The sequence below is a fragment of the Cetorhinus maximus genome, chromosome 23 (assembly GCF_964194155.1).
Source record: "Cetorhinus maximus chromosome 23, sCetMax3.hap1.1, whole genome shotgun sequence".
Taxonomy (NCBI): domain Eukaryota; kingdom Metazoa; phylum Chordata; class Chondrichthyes; order Lamniformes; family Cetorhinidae; genus Cetorhinus; species Cetorhinus maximus.
Genome location: NC_135901.1, coordinates 35954056 through 35981399, shown reverse-complemented (window position 1 = coordinate 35981399; position 27344 = coordinate 35954056). Strand labels below are relative to the sequence as shown.

General features: G+C 45.7%; 2 protein-coding genes and 1 pseudogene across 2 annotated transcripts in view; 1 reads left to right on the top strand and 2 right to left on the bottom strand.

Annotated features, from left to right (window-relative positions):
• The window catches only part of LOC144697978 (uncharacterized), a 608842-nt gene that overhangs the window by 353387 nt on the left and 228111 nt on the right, over positions 1-27344 (bottom strand). The gene's annotated exons all lie outside the window — the stretch shown is intronic.
• LOC144697975 (uncharacterized) lies at positions 35-2390 on the bottom strand. The gene is made up of 3 exons (XM_078569926.1): positions 2332-2390; positions 1849-1952; positions 35-1001 (listed from the first exon to the last, which is right to left on the bottom strand). The coding sequence occupies exon 3, from the start codon at positions 890-892 to the stop codon at positions 35-37; it is 858 nt and encodes a 285-aa protein (XP_078426052.1). The 5' UTR covers positions 893-1001; positions 1849-1952; positions 2332-2390.
• The window catches only part of LOC144697974 (uncharacterized), a 102866-nt pseudogene continuing 99183 nt past the window's right edge, over positions 23662-27344 (top strand).

Below are 27344 nucleotides of genomic sequence, written 5' to 3'. Positions count from 1 at the left end.
TGTAGCAGGTGAACAGCCTCTCCCCAGTGTGAACTCACTGATGTTCCGAGAGTTGAGATGACCACCTGAACCCAGTCCCGCACTGAGAGCCCCTGAACGGTCTCTCGTTCGTGTGAACACGTTGATGGGACATCAGTTCCTGGGAACGTTTAAAGCTCTTCCCACAGTCTGGGCATTGAAAAGGTCTCTCGTCAGTGTGAACTCGCTGGTGTATTAGCAGGGTGGTTGAACTACTGAATCGCATTCCACACTCGGAGCAGGAGAATGGCTTCTCCCCGGTGTGAACTCGCTGGTGTTTCTGCAGGGTGGATAACTGACTGAATCCCTTCCCACACTTAGAGCAGGCGAATGGTCTCTCCCCAGTGTGAACTCGCTGGTGTCTCAGAAGGCTGGAATACTGGGTGAATGCCATCCCATACTTGGAGCAGGTGAACGGTCTCTCCCCAGTGTGACTGCGCTGATGCACATTGAGGTAATATGAGGTCTTGAACCCAGTCCCGCAGTGAGAGCACCTGAACGGTCTCTCATCAGTGTGAACACGTTGATGGGACATTAGTTCCTGAGAGCTTTTATAACACTTTCCACACGCTGAGCATTTAAAAGGTCTTTTATCAGTGTGAACACGCTGGTGTCTCTGCAGGGTGGATAAAACAGTAAATCCCTTCCCACACTTGGAACAGGAGAACGGCCTCTCACCAGTGTGAAATCGCTGGTGTGTCAGCAGGTGGGATGACCGAGTGAATCCCTTCCCACACTCGGAGCAGGTGAACAGTCTCTCCCCTGTGTGAGTTCGCCGATGAGTTTCCAGCTGGGATGGGTAACTGAATCCATTCCCACAGTCCCCACATTTCCACAGTTTCTTCCCAGTGGGAATGGTGCTTTTTCCTTCCATGTTCAAAATCTAATGATATTCAGGTTACAATGCATTGGGCGACTCTGTCAGATCCTGGTGTGATGTTTGGTTTCAGTTTCCTGACTGTAAATACTCCCCTTCCAACACCCTGTGAAATTAATTTAAAACAGAAAAAAGGGAGTGAGAGAGAACCCACAAAAATACAAAGGCAGGTTGTGAAACCAAGCTAATGAATAATTTGTGAGGTCGGCACTAGGAGAAAGTGGAACGTTAAAGCTGATCAAGAGAGAGAGAGAGAGAGAAAGAGAGACAGCGCGATGGGGGAACCCTCAACCTCCACCACTTAGCAGGACCAGGGTAGCTGGTACACGTGAATATCATTACCTCCAAGTTACCCCACCCCGAGACATACGGCGATATAGTTCCTAGTCAGGATGGTGTATGACTTGGAGAGGAGCTTGCAGGTGGTGGTGTTCCCATGTGTCTGCTGCCCTTGTCCTTCTCGGTGTTAGAAGTTACGGGTTTGGAAGGTGCTGCTGAAGGAGCCTTGGTGTGTTGCTGCAATGCATCTTATAGATGGTGCACACTCCTGATACCCTGGTTGGAGAAACTGGGGTGGTTCTCCTTGAAGCCAAGTTGGTTGAAGGGAGCAAAAACAGCAAATGTTGGAAAAACTCAGCAGGTCTAACAGCATCTGTGGAGAGAAAGACACAATTAACGTTTTGAGTCCGGATGACTCTTCTGCTCTCTGTTTTTGTTTCAGATTTCCAGCATCCGTAGTGTTTTTCTTTTATCTTAGGTTGAAGGGAGATTTGATGGAGGTGTGCAACTTAATGATAGGTTCACATAAGGTAGATAAAGAAAAGCCATTCACAATAGCTGTTAGTAAAAGGATTACAAGACACAGTTTTAAGATTTGGTGCAAGATCTAGAGGGGGAATGTGAAGAAGAAATTTTACACAGTGAGTGGTAATGACCTGGAACTCAACACTTACACTCAGAAGCCGATAATATCCACGTCCTGATGAATGGAGTGATTAAGTGCCACTTAGCTGTGATGTTTAGTGTGTGTCCCGTCTGAGAATCCTGATGGAATATCCTGCAAAAAAGTATTCAAAGGCATTACTGTCAGGCCAGGAAAGAAATAGAGAAGAGACAAACATTTCTCTTGGTTTGAGTTTGCTGTGTGTAAATCCTCCCCTTCTCACCCCCTGTAAAAGGAGTTTCCAAAATCCATCCCTGTCAGTCCAGGATAGAAATTCACAACATCCTCTCCTCCTGTTACATGGACCAGGATGACCGCGCATGCGCCCTGCTGCACATTGCCCCCTATAAAGATGGCGCCCTTACCCCCAGCTGTTGCCGATTTGGTGCAAACGCGGGACTGGGAGTTTCTAATTCGAGTCTTGAGTCCTACGTTGGTGTTTATGAAACCTCCCAGTCCGCACTGACTCCATTTCTCTCCTGCTGTCACTCACCCTTTCCCGCCTCCTTCCTCCTTCAGCTCCCGCACTCACCGGGCTTCAGGTACAATGACACTGCGCCTGCGCGTGGCGTCGCTCTTGAACCCCGCCCCTCATTCACTCCGATTGGTTGGAGGACCAGCCGCTCCCGCTCGTTCCTCCAGTCCCGCCCCCTCTTCAAATTGGTCCAGAGCTGCCGTCAATCAGCCGGGCATTGTGACGGTTTCAGATGGTGAGAGCGGCCACAGACTCAGCCTGACTTGCTGATTCTTGGCAGCATTTTCTGTTTGGGAATTAGAGCTAGAGATGGATGGTCAGTTCCCCTCTGTCCGGGGGGGATTCACACTCATTTCCCCAGTGCACTGATTATCACCTTTACTTTACATGAGAAAGTCCCCGGTTCAATCCCGGCTGGAAGCTTTGTGTTTACAATTGATTTTTAAAAATTCATTCATGAGATGCTGTGGGAAGTTTAAGGATTTTGACCCAGTGACAGTGAAGGAACGGCGATATTTCCAAGCCAGGATGGCGAGTGACTTCCAGGTGGTGGTGTTCCCGTCTATCTGCTGCCCTTGTCCTTCTAGATAGTAGTGGTCGTGGGTTTGGAAGGTGCTGCCTAAGGAACCTTGGTGAGTTTCTGCAGTGCATCTTGTAGATGGTACACACTGGCTGCGACTGTGTGTTAGTGATGGAGGGAGTGAATGTTTGTGGATGTGGTGCCAATCCAGTGCATTGCTTTGTCCTGGATGGTGTCGAGCTCTTGAGTGTTTTTGGAGCTGCACTGATCCTAGCAAGTAGACAGTGTTCCTTCGCACTCCTGAATTGTGCCTTGTAGATTGTGGACAGGCTTTGGGGAGTCAGGAGGTGAGATATTCGCCGCAGGATTCCTCGCCTCTGACCAGCTCTCGTAGCCAGAATATGTATATGGCTGGTCCAATTCAGTTTCTGGTAAATGGTAACCCCAGGATGTTGATAATGGGAGATTAAATGGTAGTAATACCATTGAATGTCAAGGGGATTTAGTTAGCTTCTCCCTTGTTGGAGATAGCCATAGCTTGTCACTTATGTGACGTGAATGTTAGTTGCCACTTGCCAGACCAAGCCTGGGTATTGTTCATAAGACCATAAGATGGAGGAGCAGAAGAAGGCCATTTGGCCCATAGATTCTGCTCCACCATTCAATGAGATCATGGCTGATCTGATAATCCTCAATTCCACTTCCCTTCCTTGTCCCCATAACCCTTGATTCCCTTATTGATTAAAAATCTGTCTATCTCAGCCTTGAATATGATTAACGACCCAGCCTCTACAGCCCTCTGTGGTAAAGAATTCCACAGATTCACTACCCTGTGAGAGAAGAAATTCTGCCTCATATATTTTTTAAATGGGCACCCCCTTACTCTGAGATTATGCCCTCTAGTCCTAGACTCTCTCACAAAGGGAAACAACCTCTCAGCATCTACCCTGTCAGGCTCCCGAAGAATCTTATATGTTTCAATAAGGTCGCCTCTCATTCTTCTTACCTCCAATGAGTTCAGGCCCAACCTACTCAACCTCTCCTCAAAAGAAAATCCCTCCATACCCGGGATCAATAGAATGAATCTTCTCTGGACTGCCTCCAATGCCAGCATATCTTTCCTTAGATAAGGGGACCAAAATTGTTCACAGTATTCTCAGGGCGGTCTAAATGCTGCCTTATATAGTTTTGGCAAGACTTCCCTATTTTTATACTCCATTCCCTTTGAAATAAAGACCAACATTCCATTGTCCTTCCCTATTACCTGCTGAACTTGGATGTTAGCTTTTTGGGATTCATGCACAAGGACTCCCAAATCCCTCTGTGCTGCAGCCTTCTGCAGTCTTTCTCCACTTAAATAATATTCAGCTCCTCTATCCTTCCCGTCAAATAGCATAACCTCACATATTCCCAAATTATATTCCATCCGCCAAGTTTTTCCAGGTCTTGGTACATTTGGACATGGATCGTTTCAGTACCTGAGCAGTCACGAATGGTGCTGAATATTGTGCAATCATCAGTGAACATCCCCACTTCTGACCTTATGATGGAAGGGAGGTCATTGATGAAGCAGCTGATGATGGTTGGGCCTAGGACACTATCCTGAGGAACTCCTGCAGTGATGTCCTGAGTTGAGATGATTGACCTCCAACAACCAGAACCCAGGACTCAAACCAATGGAGAGTTTCCCCCCTCATTTCCATTGACCCCAGTTTTGCTAGGGCTCTTTGACGCCACATTCGGCCAAATGCTGCCTTGATGTCAAGGGCAGTTACTCTGACCTTATGTCTGGAGTTCAACTGTTTTGTCCATGTTTGAACGAAGGCTGTAATGAGGTCAGGAGCTGAGTGATCCTGGCAGAACCCAAATTGAGCACCAGTGACCAGATTATTGCTAAGCAAGTTCTGCTTGATTGCACTGTTGAAGACCTCTTCCATTACTTTGTTGATGATCGAGAGTAGAATGATAGGGCAGTAATTGGTCCGATTGGGTTTATCATGCCTTATGTGTACAGGACATACCCAGGCCATTTTCCACATTGCTGGGGAGATGCCAGTGTTGTAGCTGTACTGGAACAGCATGGCTATGGGTGCAGCGAGTTCTGGAGTCCAAGTTTTCAGTACTATTGAAGATGGGGATATTTGTGGAGCCTCCTCCTCTAGTGAGTTGTTTAATTGTCCACCACCATTCATGACGGTGTGGCAGGACTGCAGAGCTTAGATCTGATCCATTGGTTGTGGAATCACTTACCTCTGTCTGTCACATGCCGTTTACACTGTTTGGCCTGCAAGTAGTCCTATGTTGTAACTTCACCAGGTTGACATCTCATTTTTGTGTATGCCAGATGCTGCTTCTGGCATGCCCTCCTGCACTCTTCATTGAACCAGGGTTGATCCCCTGGCTTGATGGTACTGGTAGAGTTGGGGGGGGGGCGGTTATGCTGGGCCATAAGGTTACAGATTGCGGTTGAGTGCAATTCTGCTGTTACCGATGGCCCATAACGCCCCATGGATGCCCAGCCTTGAGTTTCTAGATCTGCTCGAAATCTATGCTATTTCGGACGATGGTAATGCCACACCATATGATGGAGGGTATCCTCAATGTGAAGATGGGACTTCGTCTCCACAATGACTGTGAAGGAGGTGATTCCTCATGATGCTGTCATGGACAGGTGCGTCTGCAGCAGACGGAGTAGTGAGGATGAGCTCAAGTATGTTCTTCCATCTTGAAGACTCTCTCACGACTTGCCACAGACCCAGTCTGGCAGCTATGTTCTTTAGGAATCGACCAGCTTGGTCAGTAGTGGTGCTATTGATTCACTCCCTGTTACTGAGGAGGAATTAATCGTAAGTTTAGTTTCATGTTGACCAAGCGGACGGAATGTTTCAGGTCGCTGACCTTTTTCATTGTGTCACCTGGAAAGTGTGTTTGTGGACCTGGAATGTGGGAAGGGAAGAGGTGAAGGGCGGGTGCTGCATCTGCTGTGCTTGTATGGAAATGATTCACAGTGATGTTCATAAGAAAACAAGAAATAGGAGCTGGGGTGGACCATATGGCTCTTTGAGCCTGTTCCACCATTAAATGATCTTTCAGCTCAACTCCACTTTCTCGCCCCATTCCCATATCCATTGATTCCCTTAGTGTCCAAATATTCTAGTGAGATAATCTCTCAAATAGAGGATGATGAATAATAGCTCGAAACCACAGTGCTCTCTCCCACTGCCATACTGACCCTTCCAACATACAGGAATTTGGGGCAATAGTGATGTTGGTGCTCAGATTAGCGCTGTCTCCATATGTTAAATTGGATCGAGAAGCACTGGGGAAGGTGCAAAACAGTTTAATGGAATGATGCCAGAATTGGAAAGTGATATCAATCAACAAAGATTCAACAGTTTGCAAAGGTTTTGTTTGGAGAAGAGAGTGAGAGATGATCTGACCGAGGACTTTAAGATAGTGAAAGGGTTTGAAAGGATGGACACGTGGAAGATGTTTCCACTTATGAATGGATGGAAATAAATATAAGTTAGTCACTAATAAATCTAATGTGTAAATCATGATCAATTTTCATTCACCAGAGATAATGCAGAATGTTCCAGGAACACTCAGCACATCTAGGTGCATCTGCATTGAGAAGAGTTAAGTTTTCAGGACTGTTCACTGATGCTATATTCCTCACTGTACCGGTACTACCAGATCTGCAAAAAATTCCAGCATTTTCCATTTTAATTTCAGATTCACAGCACCCGCTTTTTGATAACTGGAGATTGTTGAGAATGTGGAACTCATTATCCGAAGGGTTTGAGATCCCTGTGTGAGCTGGAAACTTATGGGTAAAATCACACTGTGAAATGATCATTCACCAGCTGATTTGTTACATCCTTACTGACGACAGAATTTAAATGTTCTGTGTATGGAATGAAAAATCACTTGTTCACACGGCCTGCTGAGATTCCAGTGATTTCACATCTAACTAGGGATTTGTTCTGCTGTTAATTACACCTGGCACAGAACTATGGCGGAAGACCAGTGCACTTTATTAAGTCAAGTGATATAAAGAAACATTGTTCTATCTTGGCCCTGTGGCTCCAATCGTCACTGGATCACAAATAATAATTTCCTATTCAGAAATATGAACTTTCAATAGCAGCGGGGCTACCCAGCAAAGGGGAACAGAATGTGCCCTATTGCCACTACAGAGGCTCCCTGCACATGCGCATTACGGTGTGTACTGGGCATGCGCATTGCGGTGTTTCTTGAGCATGCGCAGTGTTGGTCTGTGACAAGCTGCTCAGAGCGGTTGAGAGAACGTCGAACAGAGCAAACTAACAGATAGTGGGTGTGTGAGGAGGAATGGAGCCAGAAGAATGGGCAGGGAGGCTTCATAAAGACACAGTGCAGGCCGCAGACCTCAAATAACAAGGTACCGGTCTTGTGTTTGCAGAGAACAGGCCGAAAAGGTTTGGATTTCTCCCTTCGCCAGGCCCGGGGTAACGGCCGCCATCTTTATAGGGGGCAATGTCCAGCAGGGCGCATGCGCGGTCATCCTGTCCAGGTACCAGGAGGAGAGAATGTTGTGCATTTCTATCCTGGACTGACAGGGATGGATTTTGGAAACTCCTTTTACAGGGGGTTGGAAGGGGAGGATTTACAGACGGGAATGTCAAGACCATCATAACTTTTAGATATGACAGAGTCACTCGATTCATCAGGACCTGCATCATCCTTTTCTAATGCTCTGTATAAATCGTTTCCCAAACATGGCACTGTCAGCCCAGGATAGAAATTCAGGACCTGGATATTATCGGCCTCTGAGTGTAATCATTGAGTTCCAGGTCATTACCACTCACTGTGTAAATTTTCTTCCTCTCAATGCCCCTACAGATCTTGCCCAAAATCTTTAATCTGTGTCCCGTAATCATTTTACAATCAGTTAATGGGAACAGGTTTTCGTTAACTATCGTTACCATTAGGGACCAAGGGGGCAATCTATGGGTGGAGCCAGAGGACATCGCTAGAGTGTTGAACGAATACTTCAAATCCGTCTTCACCCAAGGGAATGAGGATGAAAGTATGGAACTCATGGAGAGAGTCTGCGAGGCTGTTGAGCAAATTGACATAGGGAGTGACAAGATATTGGAGGTGTTGGCAGGCTCAAAAGTGGACAAATCTCTACGTCCGGATGATTTGTATCCCAGACTGCTGAGGGAGGCATGGGAGGAGATCACAGGGGCTCTGACCCAAAATTTCAATTCCCTTCTGGCCATGGGGGAGGTGCCAGAGGACTGGAGATCAGCTAATGTGGTTCCGCTATTTAAGAAGGGTTGTAGAGATAAGCCAGGGAACTAAAGACCAGTGAGTTTAACATCAGTGGCAGGGAAACTACTAGAGAAAATTTTGAAGCAGAGAATCCATCTCCACTTGGAGAGGCAAGGTTTGATCAGGGAAAGTCAGCATGGCTTTCTCAGAGGGAGGTCATACCCAACAAATTTGTTTGAATTTTTTGAGGAGGTGACCAGGTCTGTACATGAGGATAGTGAGGTTGATGTAGTTTATATGGATTTCAGCAAAGCCTTTGACAAGGTCCCACATGGGAGAATTATAAAGAAGGCAAATACACATGGGAGACAGGGTAATTTGATAAGTTGGATTCAAAATTGGCTTCGTTGTAGGAGACAGAGGGTGATGACAGAAGGCTGCTTTAGTGGCTGGAAGCCAGTGGCGTAACACAGGTATGTGTGCTTGGTCCCCACTTATTCGTCATTTATATAAACGACATGTGTGGAGTAGGATTAGTAAGTTTGCGGATGACACAAAGATTGGCCGGGTGGTTGACAGTGAGGTTGAGTGTCTTGGGTACAGGAAGATATAGACGGGATGGTCAAATGGGCAGATAAGTGGCAAATGGAATTTAACCCTGAAAAGTGTGAGGTGATACACTTTGGCAGGAGTAATTTGACAAGGAAATATTCAATGAACGGCATGACACCAGGAAGTTCTGAGAAACAAAGGGACCTTGGCATACGTGTCCATAGATCTCTGAAGGCAGAGAGACATGTTAGTGGGGTGGTGAAAAAGGCATATGGGACACTTGCCTTCATCAATCGAGGCATAGATTACAAAAGTAATGAGGTCACATTGGAGTTGTATAGAACCATGGCGAGGCCACAGCTGGAGTACTGTGTGCATTTCTGGTCGCCACATTATAGGAAGGATGTGATTGCACTGGAGGGAGTGCAGAGCAGATTCAACAGGATGTTTCCTGGGATGAAACATTTAAGTTATGAAGAGAGGTTGGATAGACTTGGGTTGTTTTCGTTGGAGCAGAGAAGACTGAGGGGCGACCTGATCGAGGTGCACAAGATTATGAGGGGCATGGACAGGTGGATAGGGAGCAGCTGTTCCCCTTAGTTGAAGGGTCAGTCACAAGGGGACACAAATTCAAGGTGAGGGGCATGAGGTTTGGGGGGATGTGAGGAAAAACTTTTTTACCCAGAGGGTGGTGACGGTCTGGAATGCACTGCCTGAGAGGGTGGTGGAGGCAGGCTGCTTCACATCCTTTTGAAAAGTACCTGGATGAGCACTTGACACGTCATAACATTCAAGGCTATGGGCCAAGTGCTGGTAAATGGGATTAGGTAGGTTGGTCAGGTGTTTCTCACGTGTTGGTGCAGACTCGATGGACCGAAGGGCCTCTTCCACGCTTTGTGATTCTGTCTACCTTATCTAAACCTATCATAATCTTGTACACCTTGATCAAATTTCCCTCAATCTCCTTTGCTTGAAGGAGAACAAAACCTTCTAGCTCATATCTCCCATCCCTTGACCCATTCTGGTGAGTCTCCACATTCTCTTAAGGACCCTCACATCCTTCATAATGTGTGGTGATCACTGGTTTGCACAGACTCAGATGTTCTGTGTCCGTGTGTGTGACATCATCACACATCGACAATTACACTGTGACATCATCACACATCGACAATTACACGATGACATCATCCCGCTTCCCGGGTATTTCCTCAACTGGGATATTTTTCTGACTCCAGTGCTTCTGATATCTTTCCAGCTGCAGGTTCCAGCAGGAGAGTTTAAAGTTGAACCTTGAAATTGTTTCACAGGTGAGTATTTTTGACTATTCATCGACAATTTAAAGATTTTGGTTTTATGCTTTGTTATCTATGCAAAGTTCCATGGCTCTGAGGTTGGTGTGAATGCCTTCTCAGTTACATTGTTAAGGTTTGTTAATGTCAATGAGATTGTTAAGGTAAACAGGTGATGGGTATTTAAACACAATGAAGTAGGGGATAGCTGGGACACTGGGTGTGGGTGAGCAGTGTTGACAGTGAACCAAGTCAACAAACTATCTCAGCAAGAAAAGGCTCTGTGTCTTAGTTTTGACTTCATCATTTGGTGTGGATCCTGTTAACGGCTGGTGTGGCTTCTTTCCTGTGGATCTGAATCCCATGTCCATTGTTATGATTCTTGGCCAGACACATATGCGATCCGGTGAGGGATCAATGACATTTTGTTTAAAGTAGATGAAGGTTGAGATTTAAGACACCTGCTTTTGGAACAAAACCACAAGTTTCCATGGGTTTTGAACAACAATAAAACAAAATTTACTGTACAAGTTCAGAAAGATAAAACAATTTACAATCTGTACCTGACACTCGAACATTCAGGGTAAGTATGAGGTACATGTGAATTAACAGATGAACTGTGGTGAGACACACCACACTACAGAGTAATTGACAGATGCAACCAAAAGAGATTCCATGGATTTCTCTACAATCCACTCAGCCATTAGTCCCACATTGAGTCAACCAATCTCACTGAAACTTACTCTTTCTCAAGAGGGTTTCCAATCTCCAGTGTCAAAGATCTCACCTGGAATTCTCTCCAAAAGTCACTCCCACTCATACAGCTTTAACAATGGCCCACCTCACAGAGTTTCAGTCTCTCTTTCCGAGATTCCTTCTCCCTGGATTCCTGAGTACATTCAAACACTAGCTTGCAAGCACAGTTTTAGAGTTATGGCCGTGCCAAGCAGAACACCATTGCCCCAAAGAGTTTTTTTGCTTTGCTTCAACAGCCCTCTTTAGTTAAATTCCTCCCCTGCAGTCTTTTCTCTAAATTTTAACTCAATTTAACTGGGACGTCAGCTCATTCCTGTCTCTGTGCCACCTGTTGCCTGGCAACTACTGGAAATAACTGCCTCAAGAAGAGCTGTTCACTGACACTTGAACTGATCTGTGACCTATCAAAACACTCCCAGAGGGTCCCACCCTTGTTACTGGACAGGAACCAACGTAACAAGCATTAGAACATCCTGTACTTTTAAATTTTACAATCTGCACAGTTAGCACCCAGGGATGCAGGATGAATTGAATTCATAACACCATCCATTGCTCTGTTTCAGCTCTGTCCTCTCTGATCACCTCTCTGCTATTGCCCAACTTCCTCTGTCTCTAATATGGGTGTATTTTAGCTGTTTAGTGTTTTACTGTTACTTTTGCTGACTGAATCTAAATGAAGTTTTCACTGCTACCCATCCCCCGACCATGTGCTGCTGGCTTCCTAGCTTTATCTTCTCTCAATATCTTTCATCGTCAGGAATTGTTTCCCCCTGCGCTATAGTCCATTTATCTTCCACCTCTGAGATCATATTGACCATCAAATTCTGCACCATTTTAATTCCCTGTAATTCATTCTGCACACCCTGAAATGTTTACTCTGTTTCCCTCTCCACAGATACCAACAAATATTGCCAATCCCCAGTTGCTTGTGGAGAAGATGATGTTTGACCTTCTTGAACCACTGTAGTCCGTGTGGTGAAGGTGCTCCCACAATGCTGTTAGGTAAGGAGTTACAGGTTATTCACCCAGCGATGATGAAGGGATGGCCTTATAATTCCAAATCAATAACAATCAATTCTGCTTCTATCACACTTTTAATATTATTCCATGTTCCAAGACATTTCACAGAAAAGTAACATTTGACACTGAGCCACATGAGGAGATATTAGGGCCGGTGACCAAAAGCTTGGTCAAAGATGTCGCTTTTAAAGGGAATCTTCCAGGGGGTTTTCTTCTGAAATCTTCCAAGGGATGTGGGCTTCGCTGGGTTGGGCATTTATTGCCCATCCCTAATTGCCCTTGAGAAGGTGGTGGTGAGTTGCCTTCTTGAATCGTTGCAGTCCATGTGGTGTAGGTTACACCCACCGTACTGTCAGGGAGGGAGTCCCAGGATTTTGACACAGCGACAGTGAAGGAACGGCGATATATTTCCAAGCCAGGATGGTGAGTGACTTGGAGGGGAACTTCCAGGTGGTGGTGTTCCCATCTATCTGCTGCCCTTGTCCTTCTAGATGGTAGTGGTCACAGGTTTGGAAGGCACTGTCTAAGGAGCCTTGATGAATTCCTGCAGTGCATCTTGTAGATGGTACACACTGCTGCTACTGTGCGTCGATGGTGAAGGGAGTGAATGTTTGTGGATGTGATGCCAATCAAGCGGGCTGCTTTGTCCTGGACGGTGTCAAGTTTCTTGAATGTTGTGGGAGCTGCACTCATCCAGGCAAATAGAGAGTATTCCAGCCCACTCCTGACTTGTGCCTTGTAGATGGTGTACAGGCTTTGGGGAGTCAGGAGGTGAGTTAATCACCACAGGATTCCTAGCCTCTGACCTGGTCTTGTAGGCACAGTATTTATATGGCTAGTCCAGTTGAGTTTCTGGTCAATGGTAACCGCCCAGGATGTTGATAGTGTGGGATTCAGCGATGGTAATGCCCTTGAATGTCAAGGGGCGATAGTTAGATTCTATCTTGTCGGAGATGGTCATAGCCTGGCACTTGTGTGGCGTGAATGTTACTTGCCACTTGTCAGCCTAAGCATGGATATTGTCCAGATATTGCTGCATTTGAGGATGGAGTTATTAAGTGTTTGAGGAGTCGTGAATGGTGCTGAACATTGTGCAATCATCAGCAAATACCCCCACTTCTGACCTTATGATGGAAGGAAGGTCATTGATAAGCAGTTGAAGATGGCTGGGTCCAGGACACTATCCTGAGGAATTCCTGCAGTGATATCCTGGAACTGAGATGACTGACCTCCACCAACCACAACCATCTTCCTTTGTGCTCAGTATGACTCCACCCACCCACTCATCCCTGATTCCCATTGACTCCAGTCTTGCTAGGGCTCCCTGATGCCACACTTGGTCAAATGCTGCCAAGGTATCAAGGGCAGTCACTCTCATGTCACTTCTAGAGTTCAGCACTTTTGTCCATGTTTGGTTCAAGGCTGCAATGAGGTCAGGAGCTGAGTGGCCCTGGCGGAACCCAAACTGGGCATCAGTGAGCAGGTTATTGCTAAGTAAGTGCCGCTTGACAGAAGCGTTGATGACCCCTTCCATCACTTTATAATGATCCAGAGTAAACTGATGGGGTGGCAATTGACCAGGTAGGATTTGTCCTACTTGTTGTGTACAGGACATTTTTCCACATAGCCAAGTAGATACCAGTGTTATAGCTGTACTGGAACAGCTTGGCTACGGGTGCGGCAAGTTCTGGAGCACAAGTCTTCAATACTATTGCTAGAATATTGTCAGGACCCATAGCCTTTCCAGTACCCAGTGCCTTCAGCCATTTCTTAATATCACGTGGAGCGAATCGAATTGGCTGAAGACTGGCATCTCTGATGCTGGGGACCTCAGGAGGTAGAGAGGTTTAGGGAGGAAATTCCAAAGCTTGGGACTTCGAAACTGACAAAATGGCTACCAATGCTGGAGTGATTCAAATCAGGAATGCACAGGAGGCTGGAATCAGAGGAGTTCAGATATCTCAGAGGGTTGCGAGGCTGGTGGAGATTTCTGAGTTAGGGTGCAGGAATGTGAAAACAGGGATGAGATATTTCAAATTTCAGTTCCCCTTAACCCGGAGCCTTTGCAGGTCAGTGAGCACAGGGTGATGGGTGAACAAGACATGGTGCGAGTAAACACAGGGACAGTAGAGTTTTGGATGACCTCAAGATTACAGGGAGGTTGAATGTGGGAGACCAGCCGGGAGTGTTAGGATAGTTAAGTCGAGAGGTAACAAAGGAATGGATGAGAGTTTCAGCAGCAGATGAGCTGAGACTGGGCTGGAGTCGGGCGATGTTACTGAGGTGGAAATAGGCGGTCTTGGTGATGATGTGGATATGTGGTTGGAAGCTCATCTTGGGGTGAAATATTTCACCATGGCTGTGAACAGTCTGGTTCAGTCTCAGACAGTTGTCAGGGAGAGGGATGGAGCAGGTGTCTGGGGAGTGGAGTTTGTAGAGAGGACTGAAGACAATGACTTCAGTCTTCCCAATGTTTAAATAAAGGAAATTTCTACTCATCCAGTACCGGATGTCAGTCGAGTCAGGATGGTGTGTTACTTGGAGGGGAACTTGGAGGTAATGGTGTTCACATACACCTGCTACCCTGGTCCTTCTAGGTTGGAGTTTGAAGGTTTGGGAGATTCTGCCTAAGTTCTGGCCGAGTTGTAGAAATATAAATCCCCTCTGCTTCACCAATTCTGAAGAAGAGTCTCAAGGGCTCGAAATGTTAACTCTGTTTCTCTCTGCACAGATGGTGCCAGATATCCCTCTCCTTCACCCCCGTCTCTCACTCTAATCTCTCGCTCCCCTGCACCCACTCCCATTTCTCTCTCTCTCTCTCCCTCTCATCTGCTCCCATAGAGGCTAGAGTCTTGTGTAGATCCAGACCGGGTGGCTGGTTCTCTTCCCTGAAGGACATTAGTGAATCAGTTGGGTTTTTATGACAATCAGCAGTTTTCATGGTCACTTTTTCCTAGTGCCAGCCCCACAAATTCCCAGATTCATTCAGCTCAATTTCACAACCTGCCTTTGTGTTTTTGTGGGTTCTCTCTCACTCCCTTTTTTCTGTTTTAAATCAATTTCACAAGGTATTAAAAGGGGAGGATTTGCAGGAAACTGAAACCAAACATCACATCAGGATCTGACGGAGTTGCCCAATGTATCGTAACCTGAATATCATTAGGTTTTGAATATGGAGGGAAAAGGCACCGTTCACACTGGGGAGAAACTGTGGAAATGTGGGGAATGTGGGAAGGGATTCAACTACCCGTCTCAGCTGGAAACGCATTGGCGCAGTCACACTGGGGAGAAACTGTGGAAATGTGGGGAATGTGGGAAGGGATTTATCTACCAGTCTCAGCTGGAAACGCATTGGCGCAGTCACACTGGGGAGAGGCCGTTCACCTGCCCCGTGTGCGGGAAACGATTTACTCAGGTATCCCACCTGCTGAGACACCAGCGAGTTCACACTGGGGAGAGACTGTGCACCTGCTCAGAGTGTGGAAAGGGATTCACTCGGTCATCCAACCTGCTGAGACACCAGCGAGTTCGCACTGGGGAGAGACCATTCACCTGTTCCGAGTGTGGAAAGGGATTCACTACCTCATCCCACCTGCTGAGACACCAGCAAGTTCATGAGTCATGACAGTGATTGGATTTTGCTGTTAATCACATCCAGGACTGAACACTGTTCATTAGGGGCTGCTAATGTTAATATATTCCACATAAAAGTCAAATAAAACAGTTTAGTGTTAAACACAATGCGCTGAGTCTATTAATCCAGCGCTACCCAAACCTTTTCCCGGTGAAACCCCATTTTAATGTCTGAAACTTGGTGTGACCCTGGAGTGAAAATCTGGGGGTTACAGGAGATGTTGAGCAGGGAGGAGGCTTCAGACCGACAGTTTGGACAATCATTATTCTGCAGAGAGCACTTCAAGCAGCTAAATACTTGCTCTAAGCTCAATGGAAATTTAAAATAGTGTAAAGTCTACATTGTAAATTGGACTCATGTATAATTAACTCTTAATAATTCCCTTTATAACTCTATAATTCTTCACTAAATAAAATCTTGAAATTCCATTTCTGCGTGTAGAGGATATTTCATATACATGACTGCCAATTACACACACAAGCAGATTTTATCATAGTCACTACAATATGGTTTCACTTATATTCAACAGAAGCTATTGGTGTGATGTACAGTCAGAAAGGTGTTTTCTCCTCTACAAACATTTTATGGCTCATAAAACTTTTCATAATCCTGAAAATATGCTTTTTTAAAAACTGTATGTCAATCTGTCAAATTTAGACTGATTTACACAAGCTTCAACCTGTTTACAGCCTTTGACAAGGATGACCACACCATTCTGCTCAACACCTCTCCACTGTCGTCCAGCTGGGTGGGGCTGCTCTCTCCTGGATCCATTCTTCTCTGTCTAATCATAGCCAGAGAATCCCTTGTAATGTCTTCCCTTCCCTCTCCCACGGTTACCTCTGGTGTCCCCAAAGGATCCAGCCTTGGCCTCCTCTTATTTCTCATCAACATGCTCTGCACAACGACATCATCTGAAAACAGTGTCAGTTATCACATGTACACTGACAGTGTCCAGCTCTACCTCACCACCATCTCTCTCTACTTCTCCACTTTTGTTAAATTATCAGACTGTTTTTCTGATATCCAGTGGTGAATGTGCAGAAATTTCCTCCAATTAAACATTGGGAAGACTGAAGCCATTGTTTTTATTCCCGAGCTACCAACTCCATCCCTCTTCCTCACAACTGTCTGAATGTAAACCAGACTTTTTGCACACATGATGTCAGGTTTGACCCCGAGATGTGATTCCAACTCGTGTGTGTCCTGATGATTTTCCAGTCACACTGATGATGTGAATCTTCCCCACAGACAGAACAGACAAACATTTTTCCTTCCATAATCAGAGGCTGATCATTTATGAATTTGGTGTTTCTATAAGATCTTGCAAGATTTTTGGTTTGATTTTCCCATCTGAAAATCCTCTACCTCTAATCCCCTGTGAATAGAGTTTACACGAAGTGTTTACTGTCAGTACAGGATAGAAATTCAGAACAGACAATTCTAGTTTCTATGGAATATTCTTTCTCCTTTCATTCCCCCAAGTCTATAAACCCCTGTCCCACACATTGCTCCCCCTCTCTGCTCATTGTTCCAGATTCAGTGCCCAGTCACCTACTAATTCTTCTCTCCTCTCCAGATTCTCACGTTTCCTGTCCTTAAAGTGGTGGCTCAGGCTGTGGGTCAATCCCATTCCTTCACTCTAATTCTACCAAATAATTCAACTCAAAACAACAAATCATCTTTGATGACTTGATTCTTCATTTGGATGTGTGGACAGAATCACCATTTTCCCAACTGTGGCAAACAGAAAGTCCAGTAATTAATTCAGAGCTTCTTCTCCCCAGGTCTGTTCCAACAAGCTGTGTCTGTCTGAGTTACATTGATACAGACTCAGTAAGTGATCAGGTCTGACTGAATTACAACAACTTATATTTATATCGAGCATCTAACGTAATACATTGTCCCAAGAAGTTTCACAGGGGCATAAGGACATATTAGGTCAGATGACCAACTGCTTTCCTTCATATCCTCCTTCTCACTAGACCTTTGGTTCACTAGTATTTCTGGGAAGTTATTTGTGTCTTCCTGCATGAAGACAGAACTAAAGTAGTTGTTCAATTGCTCTGCCATTTCTTTGTTCTCTATTATGAATTCTCCCATTTTAGACTGTAATACATTTATCTTCACTAATCTTTTTCCTCTTACGTACTTATAGAAGCTTTTACTGTGCTCGTTTGTGTTCTTTGCACGTTTTCTCTCATACTCTATATTTCCTCTCTTCGTCAATCTCTTGGTCTTCCTTTGCTGAATTCTAAACTGCTCCCAATCCTCAGGCTTGCTACATTTTCTAGCAACTTTATATGACTCGTCTTTGGATCTAATATTTTCCTTAATTTATTTTGTGAGCCATGGTTGGGCCACTTTTCTTGTTGTGTTTTTGCACCAATGAACATGAGCAAGTTGCATGGTCAGCAGTTTAGTGGGAATAGTCTCGAGGGTGGAGGTGGGTCTAATGGACAAGATGAGACAGAGATGGTGTGAGGGAAAATCGTGAAAAACAAGAGGAAAATGTGGGCTCAGGCAAGGGGGAAATTAAGAGACAGTTTGTCCCGGTGGGTTAGTGGAAGGGAAGCAGCAGAGGCAGCTGATCGGATTGTCTCAATCTTAGTGACAAAGAAGCTCCATGAGCTCCTCACACTTGTTGGAGGTGAGGATGGAGGAGACAGGAGAGAGGGAGAGCCCTTCAAAAGGAACTAACTTGTGTTCCCGAGATATGAAAAAGACTCAACATGCTGTGTATTTAAAACAAAGCTGATTTATTTGACTTTTATCCAGAATGATAATCCTATAATTGGGCTGGAAAAACAGACCCCAGTGAACATGGTTCAGTCCCAGTTGTGATTAACAGCAAAATCCAATCATTGTAGTTATTCATGATTTTGCTGGTGTCTCAGCAGCTCAGATGGTCGAGTAAATCCTTTCCTACATTCAGAACAGGTGAATGGCCTCTCCCCACTGTGAACTTGCTGGTGCGTCAGCAGGTCAGATGACCGAGTGAATCCCTTCCCACACTCGGAGCAGGTGAATGGTCTCTCCCCAGTGTGAACTCGCTGGTGTGTCAGCAGATCAGATGACCGAGTGAATCCCTTCCCACACTCGGAGCAGGTGAACAGTCTCTCCCCAGTGTGACCTCGCAGGTGTGCGAGCAGGTTGGATAACTGAGTGAATCCTATCCCACACTCAGCAGGTGAATGGCCTTTCCCCAGTGTGAATTCGCTGGTGTACAGTGAGGTGAGATGAATGTCTGAACCCAGTCCCACAGTGAGGGCACCTGAACGGTCTCTCGTCAGTGTGAACATGTTGATGGGACAATAGTTCCCTGGAACTTTTAAAGCACTTCCCGCAGTCTGGGCATTTAAAAGGTCTCTTGTCAGTGTGAACTTGCTGGTGTGTCAGCAGATCGGATGAATGAGTGAACTTCTTCCCACACTCAGAACAGGTGAACGGTCTTTCCCCTGTGTGAACTCGTTGGTGTGTGCGCAGGTTTGATGACTGAGTGAATCCCTTCCCACACTCGGAGCAGGTGAAAGGCCTCTCCCCAGTGTGAACTCGCTGGTGTATCAGCAGGTGGGATAACTGAGTGAATCGCTTCCCACACTCAGAGCAGATGGACGGTCTCTCCCTGGTGCGTGTGCACTGATGAGTTTCCAGATCAGATGGGGTTCTGAATCCCTGCACACAGTTCCCGCAGTTCCACAGACTGTCCACACACAGAACACGTGTACGGTTTCTCCCCACTGTGAACGGTGCTTTTTCCTTCCATGTTCAAAACCCAATGATTTGTCAGATCCTGATGTGATGTTTGGTTTCAGTTTCCCCGACTGCAAATCCTTCCCTTCTAATCCCCTGTGAAATTGATTTAAGACAAAAAAAGGGAGTGAGAGAGAACCCACAAAAACAAATAGGCAGGTTGTGAAATTGAGCTGAATGAATCTGGGAATTTGTGGGGCCGGCACGAGGAAAAAGTGACCATGAAAACTGCTGGATTGTCATAAAAACCCAACTGGTTCACTAATGTCCTTCAGGGAGAGGGACCTGCCACCCGGTCTGGGCCTACACAAGACTCTGGACTCCATGGGGAAAGAGAGAGAAAAGTGGTGGCAGCATCAGAGGGAGACCGAGAGGGATTTTCAATACTTAAAACTCACCCAAAGTTTTGACAAAACCTCCACCACCTGGAAGGACCAGGGTAGCAGATTTATCTGAAAACCATCATCTCAAGTTCCCCTCCAAACCCATCCTGACTGGTCTGAAATCCAATATTGGATGAACGATTTCCTCCATTTAAATATTGGGAAGACTGAAGCCAGTGTCTTCAGTCCCTGCTACAAACTCCACTCCATAGCCATGGAGCCATCCCTATCCCTGATAACTGGCTGGTGCTGAACCAGAGTGTTCACAACTTTGGTGTCATATTGTACCCAAGATTAGCTTGCATATATCTGCATCCTCATGGAGATCACCTATCACCACCTCAGTATATTACCCAACTCCACCCTAGTCTCAGCTCATCCCACCACTCTGCTCATGGATTGCACAGGCTCCTGGTTAAGCAGCACCTCAATTTTAAAATTCACATTCTTGTTTTCAAATCCTTCCACGGTCTCTCCCTCTCTATTTCCAGTCATACAGATGTTCAAAACCTCATCCCATATATCAAACAAACAAACCTTATTCCTTCCACATTCAAACGCCGATGATATTCAGGTTCTGATGAATCGAGTGACTGTCAGATCTTGATGGGATTCTTGATTTGCATTTTCTGTCTGTCAACCCTCCCCTTCTAATATCCTGTGATAGAAATTTACAAGATCTATATCAGAAGAGGAAACATTTCCCTTGGTTTGAGTTTGCTGTGTGTAAATTCTCCCCTTCTAACCCCCTGTGAAAGGAGTTTCCAAAATCCACCCCTGTTAGTCCAGGATAGAAATTCACAACATTCTCTCCTCCTATTACCTGGACCAGGATGACCGCGCATGCGCCCTGCTGCACATTGCCCCGAGAAAGATGGCGGCCGTTACCCCGGGCCTGAGACCTGAAGAGTCTCAGTTGCCGATTTGGTGCAAACGCTGGACCGGGAGTTTCTAATTCGGGGCTGGAGGTTTGCACCGAGTGTTTATGAAACCTTCGAGTCCGCACTGACTCCATTTCTCTCCTGTACTCGGCTGTCACTCACCCTTTCCCGCCTCCTTCCTCCTTCAGCTCCCACACTCCCCTTGCTTCAGGCACAATGACCCTGCACCTGCGCCCCGCCCCTCATTGACTCCGATTGGTTGGAGGACCAGCCGCTCCTGCTCAGACCCCCAGTCCCGCCACCTCTTCCTATTGGTCCCGAGCTGCCGTCAATCAGCCGGGCATTGTGACGGTTTCAGATGGTGAGAGCGGTCACAGACTCAGCCTGACTTGCTGATTCTTGGCAGCATTTTCTGTTTGGGAATTAGAGCTAGAGATGGATGGTCAGTTCCCCTCTGTCCGGGGGTGATTCACACTCATTTCCCTAGTGCACTGATTATCACGTTTACTTTATATGAGAAAGTCCCGGGTTCAATCCCGGCTGGAAACTTTGTGTTTACAATTAATTTTTAAAAATTCATTCATGAGATGCTGGGGGAAGTTCAAGGATTTTGACCCAGTGACAGTGAAGGAACGGCGATATATTTCCAAGCCAGGATGGTGAGTGACATGGAGGGGAACTTCCAGGTAGTGGTGTTCCCATGTGTTTGCTGCCCTTGTCCTTCTAGATAGTAGTGGTCGTGGGTTTGGAAGGTGCTGCCTAAGGAACCTTGGTGAGTTTCTGCAGTGCACCTTGTAGATGGTAGATACTGCTGCCACTGTGCGTCAGTGGTGGATAGAATGAATGTTTGTGGATGTGGTGCCAATCCAGTGCATTGCTTTGTCCTGGATGGTGTTGAGCCCCTGAGTGTTTTTGGAGCTGCACTCATCCTGGCAAATAGAGAGTGTTCCATCGCGCTCCTGACTTGTACCTTGTAGATTGTGGACAGGCTTTGGGGAGTCAGGAGGTGAGATATTCACTGCAGGAGTCCTCACCTCTGACTGGCTCTTGCAGCCGGACTATGTATATGGCTGGTCCAGTTCAGTTTCTGGTGAATGGTAACCCCAGGATGTTGATAATGGGAGATTAAATGGGAGTAATGCATTTGAATGTTAAGGGGAGTTGGTTAGCTTCTCTCTTGTTGGTGATAGTCATAGCCTGGCACTTATGTGGCATGAATGTTACTTGCCACTTGCCAGACCAAGCCTGGTTATTGTCCATAAGACCATAAGATTTAGGAGCAGAAGCTGTCCATTTGGCCCATCGAGTCTGCTCCGCCATTCAATGAGATCATGGTTCATCTGATAATCCTCAACTGCACTTCCCTGCCTTGTCCCCATAACCTTGATTTCCTTACTGATTAAAAATCTGTCTATCTCAGCCTTGAATATACTTAATGACTCAGCCTCTACAGCCTTCTGTGGTAAAGAATTCCACAGATTCACTACCCTCTGAGAGAAGAAATTCTGTCTCATCTATTTTTTAAATGGGCGCCCCCTTACTCTGGGATTATGCCCTCTAGTCCTAGACTCTCTCTCAAAGGGAAACAACCTCTCAGCATCTACCCAGTCAAGCCCCCGAAGAATCTTAAATGTTTCAATAAGGTCACCTCTCATTCTTCTAAACTCCAATGAGTACAGGCCCAACCTCATAAGAAAATCCCTCCATACCCGGGATCAACCGAATGAACCTTCTCTGGACTGCCTCCAATGCCAGAATATCCTTCCTTAGATAAGGGGACCAAAATTGTTCACAGTATTCTGGGGGGGGCCTAACTGCTGCCTTGTATAGTTTTGGCAAGACTTCCCTATTTTTATACTCCATTCTCTTTGAAATAAAGACCAACATTCCATTTTCCTTCCCTATTCCCTGCTGAACTTCTATGTTAGCTTTTTGGGATTCATGCACAAGGACTCCCAAATCCCCCTGTGCTGCAGCTTTCTGCAGTCTTTCTCCACTTAAATAATATTCAGCTCCTCTACCCTTCCCGTCAACTAGCATAACCTTATATATTCCCAAATTATATTCCATCGGCCAAGTTTTTCCAGGTCTTGGTACATTTGAACATGGATTGTTTCAGTACCTGAGGAGTCGTGAATGGTGCTGAATATTGTGCAATCATCAGTGAACATCCCCACTTCTGACCTTATGATTGAAGGAAGGTCATTGATGAAGCAGCTGAAGATGGTTGGGCCGAGGACACTATACTGAGGAACTCCTGCAGTGATGTCCTGAGTTGAGATGATTGACCTCCAACAATCACAACCCAGGACTCAAACCAGTGGAGAGTTTCCCCCCTCATTTCCATTGACCCCAGTTTTGCTAGGGCTCTTTGATGCCACACTCGGTCAAATGCTGCCTTGATGTCAAGGGCAGTTACTCTGCCCTTATGTCTGGAGTTCAACTGTTTTGTCCATGTTTGAACGAAGGCTGTAATGAGGTCAGGAGCTGAGTGATCCTGGCAGAACCCAAATCGAGCACCAGTGACCGGATTATTGCTAAGCAAGTTCCGCTTGATTGCACTGTTGAAGACCTCTTCCATTACTTTGTTGATGATCGAGAGTAGAATGATAGGGCAGTAATTGGTCCGATTGGGTTTATCATGCCTTATGTGTACAGGACATACCCAGGCCATTTTCCACATTGCTGGGGAGATGCCAGTGTTGTAGTTGTACTGGAACAGCTTGGCTATGGGAGCAGCGAGTTCTGGAGTCCAAGTTTTCAGTACTATTGAACATGGGGATATTTGTGGAGCCTCCTCCTCTAGTGAGTTGTTTAATTGTCCACTGCTATTCACGCCTGGATGTGGCAGGACTGCAGAGCTTAGGTCTGATCCATTGGTTGTGGAATCACTTAGCTCTGTCTGTCACATGCCGTTTACGCTGTTTGGTCTGCAAGTCGTCCTATGTTGTAGCTTCACCAGGTTGACATCTCATTTTTGTGTATGCCAGATGCTGCTTCTGGAATGCCCTCCTGCACTCTTCATTGAACCAGGGTTGATCCCCTGGCTTGATGGTACTGGTAGAGTTGGGGGGTATGCCAGGCCATAAGGTTACAGATTGTGGTTGAGTGCAATTCTGCTGCTGCCGATGGCCCACAGCGCCCCATGGATGCCCAGCCTTGAGTTTCTGGATCTGTTCAAAACCTATGTTATTTAGCACGATGCTAATGCCACACCATACGATGGAGGGTATCCTCAATGTGAAGACGGGACTTCGTCTCCACAACGACTGCATAGGAGGTGACTCCTACTGATGTTGTCATGGACAGGTGCGTCTGCAGCAGACGGTGTGATGAGGATGAGGTCAAGTATGTTTTTCCCTCTTGAAGACTCTCTCACGACTTGCCACAGACCCAGTCTAGCAGCTATGTCCTTTAGGAATTGACCAGCTTGGTCAGTAGTGGTGCTATTGATCCACCCTGTTACTGAGGAGGAATTAATCATGAGTTTAGTTTCATGTCGACCAAGCAGACGGAATGTTTCAGGTCACTGACCTTTTTCATTGTGTCACCTGGAAAGTGTGTTTGGGAACCTGGAATGTGGGAAGGGAAGAGGTGAAGGGTGGGCACTGCATCTGCTGTGCTTGTATGGAAATGATTCACAGTGATCTTCATAAGAAAACAAGAAATAGGAGCTGGATTGGACCAGATGGTTCCTGGAGCCTGCTCCACTATTAAATAATCTTTCAGCTCAACTCCACATTCCCGGCCCATTCCCATATCCATTGATTCCCTTAGTGTCCACATATTCTAGTGGGACAATCTTTCAAACAGAGGTTGGTGGATAACAGCTCGAAACCACAGTTCTCCCTCCCACTGCCGTACTGATCCTTCCAACATACAGGAATTTGAGGCAATAGTGATGTTGATGCTCAGATTAGCTCTGTCTCCATATGTTAAATTGGACCAAGAAGCACTGGAGAAGATGCAAAACAGATTTACTAGAATGATGCCAGAATTGGAATGTTATATCAATCAACAAAGATTCAACAGTTTGCAAAGGTTTTGTCTAGAGAAGAGAGTGAGGGATGACCTGACCGAGGTTTGATAGGATAGACACGTAGAACATGTGTCTTGTGAATGGATGGAAATAAATATAAGTTAGTCACTAATAAATCTAATGTGTAAATCATGATCAATTTCATTCACCAGAGATAATGCAGAACGTGCCAGAAACACTCAGCACATCTAGGAGCATCCGTAGATTGAGAAGAGTTAAATTTTCAGGACTGTTCACTGATGCAGTGCAGTTCTGAAATGTAAACTGTTTAACTCTTCACTGATGGATATTTCTCACTGCACAGATACTACCAGATCTGCAAAAAATTCCAGCATTTTCCATTTTAATTTCAGATTCACAGCACCTGCTTTTTGATAACTGTCGATGGTTGAAAATGTAGAACTCATTATCTGAAAGGTTTGTGATCCCAGTGTGAGCTGGAAACTTATGGGTAAAATCGCACTGTGAAATGATCGTTCACCAGCTGAGTTGTTACATTCTTACTGACGACAGAATTTAAATGTTCTGTGTATGGAAAGAAAAATCACTTGTTCACACGGCCTGCTGAGACTCCAGTGAGTTCACATCTAATTAGGGATTTGTTCTGCTGTTAATTACACCTGGGGCAGAACTATGGCAGAGGACCAGTGCACATTATTAAGTCAATTGATATCAAAAAACATTGTTATATCTTGAACAAAAACAAAAATACCTGGAAAAACTCAGCAGGTCTGGCATCATCTGCGGAGAGGAGCACAGTTAAAGTTTCGAGTCCGAATGACCCTTCACCAGAACTAAGTAAAAATAGAAGAGAGGTGAAATATAAGCTGGTTTAAGGTTGGGGGGGGTGGGGGCGGTGGGACAAGTAGAGCTGGATAGAGGGCTAGTGATAGGTGGAGATAACCAAAAGATGTCACAGACAAAAGGACAAAGAGGTGTTGAAAGTGGTGATATTATCTAAGGAATGTGCCAATTAAGGGTAGAAAGCAGGACAAGCAAGGTACAGATAGCCCTAGTGGGGGTGGGGTGAAAGAATCAAAAAAGGCTAAAAGGTAGAGATAAAATAATGGATGGAACTACACTTAAAAATAATGGAAGTAGGTGGGAAAAGAAAAATCTATATAAATTATTGGAAAAAAAAGCAGGGGGGATCGGAAAGTGGGTGGGGATTGAGGAGAGAGTTCATGATCTAAAATTGTTGAACTCAATATTCAGTCCGGAAGGCTGTAAAGTGCCTAGTCGGAAGATGAGACTGTCCTTCGGTGTCCGCAAGCATTACCCAGACCTACCTGTCGCTTGCCATTTCAACACTCTCATGTGCTCTCATGCCCACATGACCGTCCTTGGCTTGCTGCATTGTTCCAGTGAAGCTCAAAGCAAACTGGAGGAACAGCACCTCATCTTCTGAATACTTTTCCCACCTACTTCCATTATTTTTAAATGTATTTCCATCCATTATTTTATCTCTACCTTTTAGCCTTTTTTGATTCCTTCACCCCACCCCACCCCCACTAGGGCTATCTGTACCTTGCTTGTCCTGCTTTCTACCCTTAATTGGCACATTCCTTAGATAATATCACCACCTTCAACACCTCTTTGTCCTTTTGTCTGTGACATCTTTTGGTTATCTCCACCTATCACTGGCCCTCTATCCAGCTCTACTTGTCCCACCCCCCTTAAACCAGTTTATATTTCACCTCTCTTCTATTTTTACTTAGTTCTGTTGAAGGGTCATTCAGACTCGAAATGTTAACTGTGCTCCTCTCCGGAGATGCTGTCAGACCTGCTGAGTTTTTCCAGGTATTTTTGTTTTTGTTTTGGATTTCCAGCATCTGCAGTTTTTTGCTTTTATCCTATTGTTATATCTTGGACCAGTGTCTCCAATCGTCACCGGATCACAAATAATAATTTCCTATTCAGAAATATTGGCTTTCAATGGCGGCGGGGCTACCCAGCATTCAAAGGGGAGCAGAATGTACCCTATCCTCATTACAACTGCAGCACAGCACATGTGCATTACAGTGTGCTTGGAGCATGCGCATTGCGGTCTGTTTCATGAGCATGCGCAGTGCTGGTTTGTGACTGAAGCTGCTCAAAGCGGGCGGGAGAATGTCGAGCGGAGCAAACTAACTGAGTTAGTGGGTGTGTGAGGAGGAATGGAGCCAGTGGAGTGGGCAGGGAGGCTTCATAAAGACACAGTGCAGGCCGCAGACTCCAAATAACAAGATTCCGGTCTTGTGTTTGCAGAGAACGGGCTGAAAAATCTGGATTTCTCCCTTCGCCAGGCCCGGGGTAACGGCCGCCATCTTTATAGGGGCAATGTGCAGCAGGGCGCATGCGCGGTCATCCTGGTCCAGGTAACAGGAGGAGAGGATGGTGTGCATTTCTATCCTGGACTGACAGGAATGGATTTTGGAAACTCCTTTTACAGGGGGTTAGAAGGGTAGGATTTACAGACTTGGGAATTCAAGCCAAACATCGCATGAAGATCTGACAGAGTCACTCGATTCATCAGGACCTGTATCCTCCTTTTCTAATGCTCTGTATAAACCATTTCCCAATCATGTCACTCAGCCCAGGATAGAAATTCAGTTCCTGGATATTATCGGCCACTGAGTATAATCATTGAGTTCCAGGTCATACCACTCACTGTGTAAAATTTCCTCCTCACATCCCCCTGACAGATCTTGCCCAAAATCTCTAATGTGTCCCGTAATCATTTTACAATCAGTTAATGGGAACAGCTTTTCGCTATCTAACTTATCTAAACCTATCCTCACCTTGTACACCTTTATCAAATCTCCTTCAATCTCCTTTGCTTGAAGGAGAACCAAACCTTGTAGCTCATATACCCCATCCCTCGACCCATTCTGGTTAATCTCCTCTGCCCCCGCTCAAGGACCCTCACATCCTTCATAATGTGTCGTGATCACTGGTTTGTACAG